Source organism: Hyperolius riggenbachi, chromosome 3 (genome assembly GCF_040937935.1).
Source record: "Hyperolius riggenbachi isolate aHypRig1 chromosome 3, aHypRig1.pri, whole genome shotgun sequence".
NCBI lineage: Eukaryota > Metazoa > Chordata > Amphibia > Anura > Hyperoliidae > Hyperolius > Hyperolius riggenbachi.
The window spans coordinates 112264322-112277321 of record NC_090648.1 but is presented as its reverse complement, the minus strand read 5'-3'; the positions used below and the strand labels follow the sequence as shown (position 1 = coordinate 112277321).

Here is a 13000-nt window from a genome sequence, read left to right as displayed (position 1 = left end):
TCGGGTGATAAGACTGGTCTTGAGCGATTCGCCCGGTGGATCGCTCAAGATCAGTCTTATCACCCGAATGACAGTCTGTACACACGCCCGATTTGGCGTGCGGACGACTGAACGACGGGACGTTCAAACGACCCGTCGTTCGGAAAAATCCGAAGTGTGTATGGGCATTAAGAGTTTCCAATTTGAGGCAAATTTCATTCCAATTTGCATAAACAATTGCTCCAGTTTTAATCTGCTTATAGTGGCAACCAATTTGGTGCAATTTCAATCTGCATACAAACTGTGACCAAATTAGCCTCAATTATGAAAAACTAGCAACTCACTGATCTCTAATGATGCTTATAACTAACCTACAGTATATTATGACTCAGTGGCATAGCAATAGGGAATGCAGAGGTTGCAACTGCAAAGGGCCCCTGGACCAGAGGGGACAACTAGGGGCCCTCCTTCATCCATCTTTTTAGCTTTTAATTGATGCTATTCTGGAAATGAAAATCTCTATATGTGCATTAAATAGTAGTAATCCTTAACAAACTGTTTTCTTAGTCTGATTACACTTCTCGAATACTGCAGCTTTCCTTGGTATGCTTTGGGGCTCCATGTCAATACAGTGGTTCGGGTCCCATGTTAAACTCACACTGGGGCTCCAAGCTCTTTTGTTACGCCACCATTATGACCTATAGTTAACCATATGTTCACCTGATATTTTATACTTATCCTATCCTGACACTAACACATCCAAAACCCTAAATATAACTCCACATCACCTCTTTTTAAGCACAAACATTTGTATTACTTACCTGTTGGAACTAGTGATGGTCAATGGTCATGTCTAGGAGAACACATGGAGAAACGTGTGATTTGTTTGATCAGCTGATAGATTTGCAAACCTTTGATTTGCTGTGATCACATCCTGCTTTAGCACCTGATCATCTAAAGCAAGGTTGACAAGCACCCGAATGGGGATAGAACCTGTGCTCAACAGAAGTGGTTCTGTAACCCAACAGGGCCTAAACATAGTAGCCAGAGATCAGCAGCACCACATAGATATATGCAAGCTCTTTATTGCATAAAAAAACAGAGCAGTAGAAAAAGCGTCTGTTGCTGATGATGGCTACATCTCTATTTATTATGCAATAAAGCACTTGAATACATCTACATGGTGCTGCTGATCTCTTGCTACTTAGAATATGATCATGACTAGCAAATCAGATACATATATATCTATCACCTGACCAAACTGATCACATGCTTCTCTGTGAGTTCTCCTAGACATGACCATCACTAATTCTTATCCTTGTTTCAGTACATCCTCGTCACAGAAACGCATGCGGGTCGGGAATCCTACTGTTCACCGACTGCATGTTTATTCCACAGTACTAAGGGCTTGATTCACAAAGCGGTGCTAACTGTCAGCACGCCTGTGAAAACCCCCTTAGCACGTCTAAACGAGCTTTTCGCGTGCTAATTTGCGCGCGAACCGCATCGCGCGCAAAGTTATGCACGCAAAACTTTACAAGCGCTCTGTACAGAGCGCAGGGCGCTCCGCGCGAAGTGCCCATTAAAGCCTATGGGACTTAGCGCACGATCTGATTGAGAAAACCGGTGCTAACCTACTTAGCACCCTGGTTAGCACGCCTAAAGACTTTAGACGTGCTAAGTAGGTTAGCACCGCATAGTGAATCAAGCCCTACGTCTTTAGGGACATCAGTGACAGCCTCAAAACTTGCACCTTTATAAGAAGTGGCATTCCTTACTGTCCTGATTGCTACTACTATAAAAGTATATAAAATGTGATTTTACATAAACTCTATTCTCAAACTTTGTTTGATTTATGGCTGCAGGTGCGCTGGGGGGAGAAGGGCTCTACAGAAGAAGGCGCTAAGCTGGAGAAAGCAAAGAATGCCAGGGTGAAAATGCCAGAGCAAGAGTACGAATTTCCATCACCGAAAATTCTCAACTCAGGCTATGGCAAACCGAATGCCTCCAGGAAATGGTACTCACCAATTAAGGTACGCCTCCTAGAGTATACACTCCAATAACTAAACACCTGTTGCCTAGCTTATGATGTCATGTCTGTCGCTGTATTATTTTTTTTTTACTTTTTTTATTATAAATATAAAAATCGTTTCATTCCCTGCTTTGCTTTTGAAATTGTTTGGACTCAGGAGCCCACAAAGATGATCTTGAGAATTCTCAGCCCTAAAGGGAATAGCCAGAGATCTGCTAAAAACTAAACTTGCCAGCTCTTCCCTCTAAAATAGTTTTTCAGCAGGATTCGGTGGCCAAATTACTGGAAACCTCAATTAAACCGAAGTATCTGTATTTGTTACCTAGAATGTGTTATCACAGTGAGGAGCAAGTAGACGTGTTATGGACGACAAAGTACGAGTGTTATGCAAGACAAAGCCATAACTGAGATCTTTCCTCTAGGGCACAGGTGTCAAACTCCCAGCCCATGTGCAGAATGCGGCCCACCATGCCATTTTATGTGGCCCCCCAAGAGCTTCAAATGTGCATCACTGTAAGCAGTAAAAGAACAATAGCACCATGCCTTTTATCTAAAGGAGTACTGAGGTGGGTGACAGTGTGTCTGGTTGAAACATTGTCTTCTCTGTCACCCTCTCCCCACATTGCAGGGTAGCAAAGGGGAGCAGTGTGATATTTACCTGCTCCAGCACTGCATTAAAGGGACTCCGTGTAGTAACAAAAATCTAAATCTGAACTTACCTGGGGCTTTCTCCAGCCCACCGTAGGTCAGGAGGTCCCTCGGCGTCCTTCTGGCTTTTTTCCCAGGCCCTGGTCAGAAATGGCTCCCGGCGACACTGGCCCCGAGTGTCGGGCTCCTTCTTCCTGAAAGGTGACGTCAGTCGTCACCACGCCGACCGCCCCGCATCATCACGGCGGCCGGCGTGACAGTACTGCGCATGCATGATTAAACTGTGCATGCGCAGTACTGTCACGCCGGCCGCCGTGATGACGCGAGGCGGCTGGCGTGATGACGACTGACGTCACCTTTCAGGAAGAAGGAGCCCGACACTCGGGCCCAGTGTCGCCAGGAGCCGCTGGGGAGCCAAACTGACCAGGGCCTGGGAGAAGAGCCAGATGGACGCCGAGGGACCTCCCGACCTACGGGGGGTGGAGAAAGCCCCAGGTAACTTCAGATTTAGATTTTTGTTACTGCTCGGAGTCCCTTTAAGTTTATTCATTTCTTCCTGGCAGTCGCACTCTCTATGCTGCATACCCGGCTTCTGATCAGGTGACATGCATTGGGAGCCAAAGGATGGCAGCATAGAGAAATTTGGCCTACAACTTACACTGTGTTTTAGATTTTGGCTGCTTATGTGAGTTTGACATTCCTGCTCTAGGGTCACAGATAGCGGTTAGGCTACCTTCAAATTATTTTACCACTTCTGCATATGTGGCTTGGTGCACACAATGCCAGCACATACCGCACATCAATAGGTATATATTCCGGCCCTGTGAGCAACTTCTTCTTATGTAAAATTATTATAGTCCTCTTGGGGTTACACATTTCCCCATGCAAGCTGAAACCCCATCAATCAATTCATCCTGATTCAACTAGAGTAAGGAGATAGGTGATGACTTTAGGTATTTTACTAGCTTTAGTCAGAAATTTTAGTGTGGGGGTCACCCAATAAAAATAGTGGCAGCAGAGTTATGCTACAAGGTAGGGGAACATTAGTGGTAGGCATAGAAAGCGAAGCTGGTAACTTCGGTGCACGACGCTCAGCGCCAAAGCTGGCCGCCGTCATAACAGTAACGCTATGATGTGTGCCCTGCGCAACTGTAATTTGGGGACCCCGAATCACACCTACCTCTCAGTTGCTACAACTCGGAGTGGGAAAAGTATTTAGAGCTGTAATTCGGCTCGCCCTGCACCCAACTCACGGGCGTCCAGAATGTATGTACGCATAGATGGGGGGGTTCTTATTAAGCATAGATAGAAGAGTGGTTAGTATTAGGCAAAGATGGGGGGTTAAGTGTTAACAGTGGCGTAACAATAGGCCCTGCAGCCCATGCTACCGCGGGGGGGCCCGGGCCCCCCCCCTGGGGCCCACTCGGGGCCGTTTTGTGGGGGCTGGAGGGGTGGCAGCATGAGGGGAAAGCCTTGGCCACAGTCGGCGGGGAGAGGGGAAGTTTCCCCCCTCTCCCTCACCTCGGGGCGCTCCCCTCCAGCTAGATATAGTGTGGGCAGCGGCGGGCAGATACATACCTTCTTCCGTGCGATCCACCGCAGACTCCTCGCTCTAGTGGCTGACGTCACTTCCGGAAGTGACGTCACTTCCGGAAGTGACGTCAGCCGCTAGAGCGAAGAGTCTGCGATGGAACGCACGGAAGAAGGTATGTATTTGCCCACCGCTGCCCACACTATATCTAGCTGGAGGGGAGCGCAGAGGGGAGAGCCCCGAGGTGAGGGAGAGGGGGGGAACTTCCCCTCTCCCCGCCGACTGTGGCCAAGGCTTTCCCCTCAATTCTGCAGTGGGGCCTAGTTACGCCCCTGCGTGTTAGGCATAGATGGGGCAGTTCTTGTTAGGCATAGATGGGGTGGTCTTGTTTGGTATATGTAGGGGATGGTTTGGGTGATAGGATACAGAGGGACATAGTAGAATATCGGTATAATTACTGATATTCTATTATAACAGATATTAGAATATTGGTAAAGCCACCGATATTCTATTACCGCTATTTCCAGACTATTTTTCCTTGCACTTTTTTTGACTGAGGCCTTACATCGGCACCAAGTTAATTTGGCCCTTTACTGCCAAGCTTTTACTCACTCTCTTAGGTATTTTTCTTTCTTTCTTTTTAATTTCTTTTGCCATTTTAGCACCACTTTGCTTAAATCTACAAAACTACAAGATTGGTGGATTCGGACAGTGCTTTCCAAAATAATCAATGTTCCTTCAGCAACAGTTTAAAGATGTATTCCAAAAATTCTTTGAACTCAGCCTTCTTATTTTCATTTACTGTGACATTTACAGTATTTAGTGAGAAACACTTGATATTCTGCTGTAAAGGCCTGGATGTGAGAGTACACTATATTTATCCTTATAAATGGTGCCATGTGCATGGACCGCACTGAGCGGCTGCCCTGCATGTGCCAGAATCTTCCAATCGCTGGGTAATGCACTCAGCTGAAAATTCTGAAAATGCTTCTAGCTTTCTTCTATGCCCAAAATAAACGTTACAGATCACGTCTGGCAGCAGAATATGAAATGAAAAACTTGCAAGAGGATGTTTTCACAGTAATGCACCGGCATGTAAATTGTTACTGGCAAGACGAGGTCACAGAAATCAGATCAAGAGTCTATAAGTGCTGGTCATGTTAGTCCACTTGAGCTGTGATTACTGATACTTTGGGATTGTTCAGTTATTCAGACCAAATCTGGAGCTCAACCATATATGTGAATGTACCACTTACTGTATGGTGTCATCTGTAATGACAACATTATAGCCGACTGGCCATTATTAATATTATTTACATAGCACCAACATCTTCCATGGCACTGTACAAAGTGCAAAAATAGGCAGTAGTGGGTGGGGACCAGAGATACATAAATACAGTCGGAAAATCCAGCAATACAAGTCCAGAATTCATAAACATCTCACAGGTGGCATGACATCACCAAACCAAAACTGGTGCATTTGATAGAAATGAGAAACACTAGGAGGAGGAGGACACTGCCCTTGCCAGCTTATCTTCTACAGCAGGCTTTCTCAACCAGGGTTCCCTGGAACCCCATAATTCCTTGAGTACTCTGCAGGGGTTCCTTGGAATTTTCCCCCATCGTGGGGGAAGTATAATAGAGCACATTATAATAGGGGGTACTTCAACAAGAAACACTAAATTGGGGGGTCGGGAGACAGTATAAGGAGTGGCAGTGTAATAGGGGATAGTGAAATAAAAGCCACACATACTTTTAAAGACTATGCCTCCTGCAAAATAAATGCAGGGGTTCCTCGAGATCAAAAAATTGTTTGCAGGGGTTCCTTGAGATCCCAAAGTTATTTGCAGGGTTCCTCCAGGGTAGAAAGGTTGAGAAAGGCTGTTCAAGAGTCTAGAAGGTAAGCTGGCAAGGGCAGTGTCCTCCTCCTCCTCTAGAGGGTACTGGGTGGAGACAAAATGTGAGCAGATTAAGGACTAGCAGATCAGGCAGTGAGCCTTGATAACAGTTAAAATGGGCGCACTGTGTGGATGATAATTTGGGCACAGTGTAATTTGTGTCTATGGTGGTGCCGACAAGGTCATTTGTACGCAGGAGTTTGGCTATAGGCAAACTCCAGCTAGTGGCTGCAGCAGAGAATCTGGTGCCAGAGTTTGCAGTGGTTACTAACCAGAGCAAAGCCGTAGTATGGCCGAACTCACGACTATCGGATGCAAGGGAGAATGCGCCGGATTTTGCAGCGATTGTAGTGGTTTTAGCTGTCAGGCTCTGGAGTTCTTCGGGTAGTTTTGTGGTGGTGAAGCAGGGGTGATGAGGGAGCAGTGGCTACAAGGAAGCAATGAAGGGAACTGAGGGGAGCAGCGAGGAGTCTGGATAGTCTTTGAAGAAAGTCTCAACAAGGAGATGAAAGTCATGAGAAGTTCTGGATGTCAGAGTAAGGGGCCTTTTACACTTGTTGCGATGCGATTTGCATGTGGCAAAATGGCAGCCACACACGTTAGTATATGCTGCAGTGTGCGTTGATGAGAAAATTGGAGACAATTTGCCTTTAAAAAGTTTCACCCTTTAATCACATCTATACTGCTGGATAGGAAGCTTGTCAGCTGAAAATGTGCATCTGCGCACGTGCACTGCACCGCAAGCACAACAAAAATTCAAACTTTGCACGTTACCATTGACTTCCATTGCTTTCGGTGCGCAATAACCCACTGCAACTTCTGCGTTGGCTAAAGCTCTTACTGCACATCACATCACATTGCAGGAGGTGTAACATTTTCTGATGACTTTTATGGCCATTGTAGTAAGTGTGAAAAGGGACCTTGGAGGAGGTGACCAAACTAGAGCACTCGTTACTAGTCACGGCACTTAACATTGCACTTTATATGTTAGAGCAGCACTTCATTTTTGGAGGGGTTAGTAGTGATGATTGCTTTTTGAAGGGCATATCATTTTTCAATACATCCTGTGACTCTCCTTATATGAAATAGGACATCACTGTCTTTTGAGGTTCAGCCAATCAGGGCAGTTTCTAGGCTAAATTGTACCCAGGGCGAGGGTGTAAAAATTGTGCCCCACTCCCCAGTGGACTCGTGAATCCTTACTTTTTAGGGACAGTCACACAGCCACAGGCCACAAGTAGATCTGCCTACTCACTAGCGACCAAGCTGCTCATCCAGGAGGAAGCAGGGACCAGGAAGACACACAGGCGAAGAGAGCCCGGAAAGCCGACTCCTCCATGGGCACTGCGCACTGACAGCCTGCAGTACTGCTGCAGGTCAGCAGGTGTCATCACGTGGTGGTGAAGTGATGATGACTTGATGTCTGATGCAGGCAGCCTAGGAGGAGTCAAGGAAGGTGATTGTACTGGTAATCTTCTTCCATTTGGCTGCACTATGCGTCACCAGCTCCCTTGCTGTTATGTCCTTCTGCCTGCGCTCCCCCCTTCTTCTACTTGCCAGTCTGCATCCCCATGGCGGTCGCCCTGTCCGCACTGCCCAAGAAACGGCCCTGCAACAAATAGTAGATGTGCTATTGGGAATTATATTTTTGTTGTGGCCCCATTTTATCACATGGCTTAAATCTGGGGCCGGATCAGTTGGTGAGTGAGCTATCTGATTTACAGATTGCCCAGCAAGGTCATGGTGAACCAGGAACTAGGAACTGGTGAACTAGGATTGTGTAAGGGGCTGAAAGAGATCAAAAAGCCCCCTTACTAAAATGCTATACAAAACAGAGGTTTGCCTTCTTAAAACAGAAGGTGTTAGTGATTATTCGGGTTGGAGTGAGCATATGATGTCTTCCAAAATGCATCACTGCTGAATATGCAAATCATCATCAGAAACAACAAAGGGGCGATTTTCTGTTCTATATGTACGCATACAGCACCTTTTGGACAGACATATACTGTATTTGTATTGTGATGGAACTCTATGTTATTTGCAATACAGTACAATACAAAACCATTTGTAAAGAGCTTTTCTCCCATATAGGCCTCTCCTCACATTTTTGTATATCGCTGCACTTATATGTTGTGTGTAGATAAGTTTTATCACAGAGGGACTGCTGTACTCCAATTGTGGGCGGAGTTATTGCATTGCATTCCTCTTCTTCTTTGGCTGCATTTTCAGTGCTTACACACCCACATAGACAAGTAGTACCTTCACTGCAGACAGGAGCAGATCAGTGAATAATGGTGCACAGCGCCTATGCATAAAAATGGTGCCGCATTAAAAAGATACGCTTAGTACTGCATAATAATGGCGCACAGGGAAAAAAGAAGAAAAACTGCACACAGTAACAGTATTTAATAATAGCGCAGTTCATATGCCAAACAGCAGACGTTATTGCGCACAGTAAGGTTATTTATCAATAGCTAACCTACATAAGCCAAACTGCAGAAGTTATTTAACTGCAAAACGGTGAATGGATTTAATGTAACACTGTCAAGGTTAGGGTTAGGCACCACCAGGGGAAATTTAGGGTTAGGCACTACCAGGGAGGTCTTAGGGTTAGGCACCAACAGGGGGGTGCTTAGGGTTAAGCACCTCCAGGGGGGTGGTTAGGGTTAGGCACCACTAGGGGGGTCTTAGGGTTAGGCACCACCAGGGGGGTGGTTAGGGTTAGGCACCACCAGGGGGGTAGTTAGGGTTAAGCACCACCAGCGGGGTCTAGGGGATAGGGATAGGTACAGAGAGGGTTCTGTGTGTTAACGCTAAATAACGATAAGGCTTTAACATTAAATAGCGATAAGCAACAAACGGATTAGCGGCAACACCGTGCGCCATTATTCGCAGGCGCCATTTTCAGATGGATCCAGACAGGAGGGTGAACATGCTGAAAAATCACCACATCTTGATTCACTGACTCACAGGCCAGCACTGAGTTTGGAGATGTTTTTACATTCATTCTCTGTAGCTCTGGAAATGGCATTGCAGGTCACGTGACAGCCACAGGGCACACATGGGAAAGCATTTCTATATGGAATGTCAGGCCAAGAGGCAGTGACTGAAGGAGCTTGCTGTGCAACTCTGCATGGAAAAGTTTATCGCTACCTCTTTTCTACACTGTAATAATTTCTGCCCATTACATTGAATGGCCTTGTTGTAACTGTCCCAGTCTTGTCATCAATGATGAATTATTCTTCCCTGTCATAATCTAACCATTGCAGTGTCTCCAGAGCTGTCTATGATATGGCTAGAGCTGCCAATTAAACACTGAGCAAATCAGTTTGGGCTAGAAAGGCAAACATTTTTAAAAAGTTCAATATTAAAAATAAAGTTCATGGCATTCTTCATTAAAATGGAATTGCAGTCTGGCATAACAATTAATTTAGCCCACCCCTTTTATTGACCATAGAGTCATCCTACCAGCCTTTGCCCAAAGCAATTTTAACAATAACAATAACAATATTTTTATAGCGCTTTTCTCCCTGGGGACTCAAAGCGCTGTGACCCTGCATTATGCAGTCTCAAAGGCTTGGGAAAAGAGGTGAGTTTTTAGCCTTTTTTTTAAAGCTGTCCAGAGAAGGAGCCTCTCGTACTGATTGTGGAAGTGAGTTCCATAGAGTAGGGGCTGCATAGGAAAAGGCCCGGACACCAGTGTGTCCTGGAAATAACTAGATTCATCTTGTTGGCAGAGCGGAGGGTGCGTGGAGAGACATACAGTTCCAATAGATCCGCTATGTATTTGGGTCCCATGTGGTTTAGAGCCTTGAATGTCAGCAGGCAGATCTTAAAATGGATTATCCATTTTACTGGCAACCAGTGAAGAGTTTGCAGTACTGGGGTGATGTGTGAGCTGCGGGGGGCATTGGCTAGGAGTCTGGCTGCAGCATTCTGTACTAGTTGTAGGGGGTGCAGAACCTTATCTGTAGATCTGATGAACCGGGCGTTGCAGTAGTCTAGGCGGGAGGATACAAATGCATGAAGCAGGGCAGGTAGGCCTTCAGCTGGGATAAGGTGTTTTATTCTCGCTATATTTCTTAGATGAAAGAAGGAAGACTTAACGACGGCTAATACCTGCTGTCTGAGTTTTAGATTTCCATCCTGGATCACATCAAGGTTTTGCACAGTCTTTATACTGTACGGTATCTCCCCCAATTGCTAGTTTGAGGTGGTGAGCGTTTTTAACTTTATCCATCATGTGTGGACCACCTACCACCAACACCTCTGTTTTGTAAGAGTTCAGCCTCAACCAGCTGGTGTTCATTCAATTTTGTAAATCCACTAGACACGCATTTATGGATGCTGATGGGTCTTGGGTGCCAGGCTTGAAGGACAGATACATTTGTGTGTCATCTGCATAACAATGGTATCCTAGGCCATAGTTCTAACATAGTTCTAAATTATTTTGCCCAGTGGGAGCATGTAGACTGCAAAGAGTAATGGTGATAGCACAGAACCCTGTGGAACTCCATAGGCAAGTGGCACTGGATTAGAGTAGTGTGTGCCCAGACATACTTGCTGTGTCCTGCCAGATAGGAAGGTCTGAAACCAGCTGATAACAGTACCCTTTAGGCCGCAGTAATTCTTCAGTCGCTGGATTAGTATTTCATGATCCACAGTATCAAATCCTACAGACAAGTCAAGAAGAATCAGAATTGAGCAATCACCCTTGTCCCTTGCAGTAAGTAGATCATTCATTACTCGGACTAATGCCGTTTCAGTGCTGTGCCTTTTCCTGAATCCTGACTGAAAAGTATCAAAAATGTTGTTATCTGTAAGCCTGGCTTCTAGCTAGTTGGCGACTGCTTTCTCGATAACTTTTGATAGGAATGGTAGGTTCGCCACAGGTCTGTAGTTGGTCACAGAATCAGGATCTAGTGATGGTTTCTTCAAGAGGGGTTTTATGATTGCTTTCTATAGTTCTTCTGGTAAAAGTCCACTTTGCAAGGAGCACTGAGTTATTTTGTGAAGTGCTGGCCTGATCAGCTCTGGGCACTGCATTAAGGATCCAGTTGGGCCAGGATCCAGGTCGCAGGTATGTTATTTATGACCACATTGCAAGTCTCCCACCCCCCTCCAGATTGCAGCCGTGATGGGAGCTGCCATTGCATGGGTATGTTGTATCTACTTCACTGAATAAAGCTCTTCAGTATGGTCAATTAGATCAGTGTTTCTCAACATTTTATTGGTATGTACCCCTTTTAAAACCCTGTACTCACCAAGTACCCCCTCGCATAGCAACCATTATAAGTACCCCTTGACAAATATATATTTAATCGTAGTACATGATAATTGGTTCAAAATCATTTCCAAGCATTTACTATTGCTTTTAATTAACTAAAATACTAATTTGGTGGTGTTTAAATATGATTTAACATTTTCTAAAATTTAAAATTTGTTATTCTTGGTTAAGTATATCAAGCCCGAGTACCCCCTGGAACCATCAGAAGTACCCCCTGGGGTACGCGTACCACACGTTGAGAACCTTGGAATTAGATTATAATAATTCCAGTTTACATGTCATTTTAAAGAGTAAAATAGCTCTTTTTATTGGCCAGTTCTATTACGCATTAAGATCATAGCTGATATTCCGCATCCCCGCGGCAGAACAAGGTATTTATACCACCAAAATCCTGGGGCAAAATTCCACGACTTTCCAGGTCATGGATTTTGCTGCTTGGGGCAGGTAGAGCTTTGCGCTGTAGCTCTGCCTTTAGTCCAGTCAATCTCCGCTGATCTCTACCTCTCCCCGTCCCTTTCAGTGAAAGAAGACTGAGAGGGGTGGAGACAGTGGCGTAGCTAAGAAGCCGTGGGCCCCAGTGCAAGTTTAGCATTGGGGCCCCCAAGCATGACAATTGATACAATCCTGAAATCAATCAAGGACAGCCACAGTGTCAGAGGTGCAAGAAGGGATGGGAAACTTGTGTGTTAATGATTACTACTATTCAAATCAACTATAGAAGTGAATATTATCAGCACAGGACCAATAAAGAGCTAATACTGTGTTTGAGGGGCGGGCCCCTCAAGCCCAAGGGCCCCGATGCAGTTGCTACCTGTGCACCCCCTATTGCTACACCACTGGGTGGGGAGAGGCGGAGATCGGGGGAGATTGACTCGAGGAGAGGCAGAGCTACTGCGCAAAGCTCTGCCTCTACCCGGAAGGATAACAGAATTTTGCCTCGGGGATTTCAGGGGGTATAAATACTTTGTTCTGCTGAGGGAATACGGCGTATCAGCTATGATCTTAATGCTTAATAGAACTGCCCAATAAAAAGAGGTATTTTTTATAGCTTCAGACTCTCTTTAATTCAAATTATATACTTAGGATTTGGCCAATCATAAGCACGTTCTGTCAGTTTTGACCTAATTCCAAGCTGCATATCTGCATTCACTTGGCATGCTAGCTGGAATGCGCTTAACAAATGTTTTGTTATTGTTGAATTATTAGCATCTCAGTTACCATATCTGCTCTTCAGTGAGGAAAATAAGCAGTCTTGTGTTTACAATTAGTGAAGCTTGCACACAGAAGCTCTCTGCTGTGTTTGCTGCAGCTTTTAATCTTCAGCTACAGCTAACAATCAGAGTACTGCATCTAGCCTGGAGTTCTCACTGGGCATGGACACAGAGTGAAAGCAAGTCTACTAACCCCTTTTGGCTTTCTTAAAAAAATAAATAAAAAAAAACAGGAGTTTTTTTCTCCGAATTTCTTTTGATGTGGCTAATCTATTAGAATAAAGGGTAATTATAGTACCGTAGCTTTACTTTAAAGCTCAGCTTCCAGACTTCAACTGAAGAGCTGCCATTTCAATTAATTCTCTCTTAGAATGCATAATTCTATATTCTTGAAAAAGATGTTAAATACCAGAG

At 45.1% G+C, this 13000-nt stretch overlaps 1 protein-coding gene across 2 annotated transcripts in view; it reads left to right on the top strand.

The window, feature by feature from the left end:
* ANTXR1 (ANTXR cell adhesion molecule 1) overlaps positions 1-13000 on the top strand; it is a 266350-nt gene that overhangs the window by 190110 nt on the left and 63240 nt on the right. For both annotated transcript variants that reach the window (XM_068274807.1, XM_068274808.1), the window contains exon 16: positions 1845-2012. In XM_068274807.1, coding sequence (XP_068130908.1) covers positions 1845-2012 — 168 coding nt within the window. The remainder of the gene's footprint in view (positions 1-1844; positions 2013-13000) is intronic.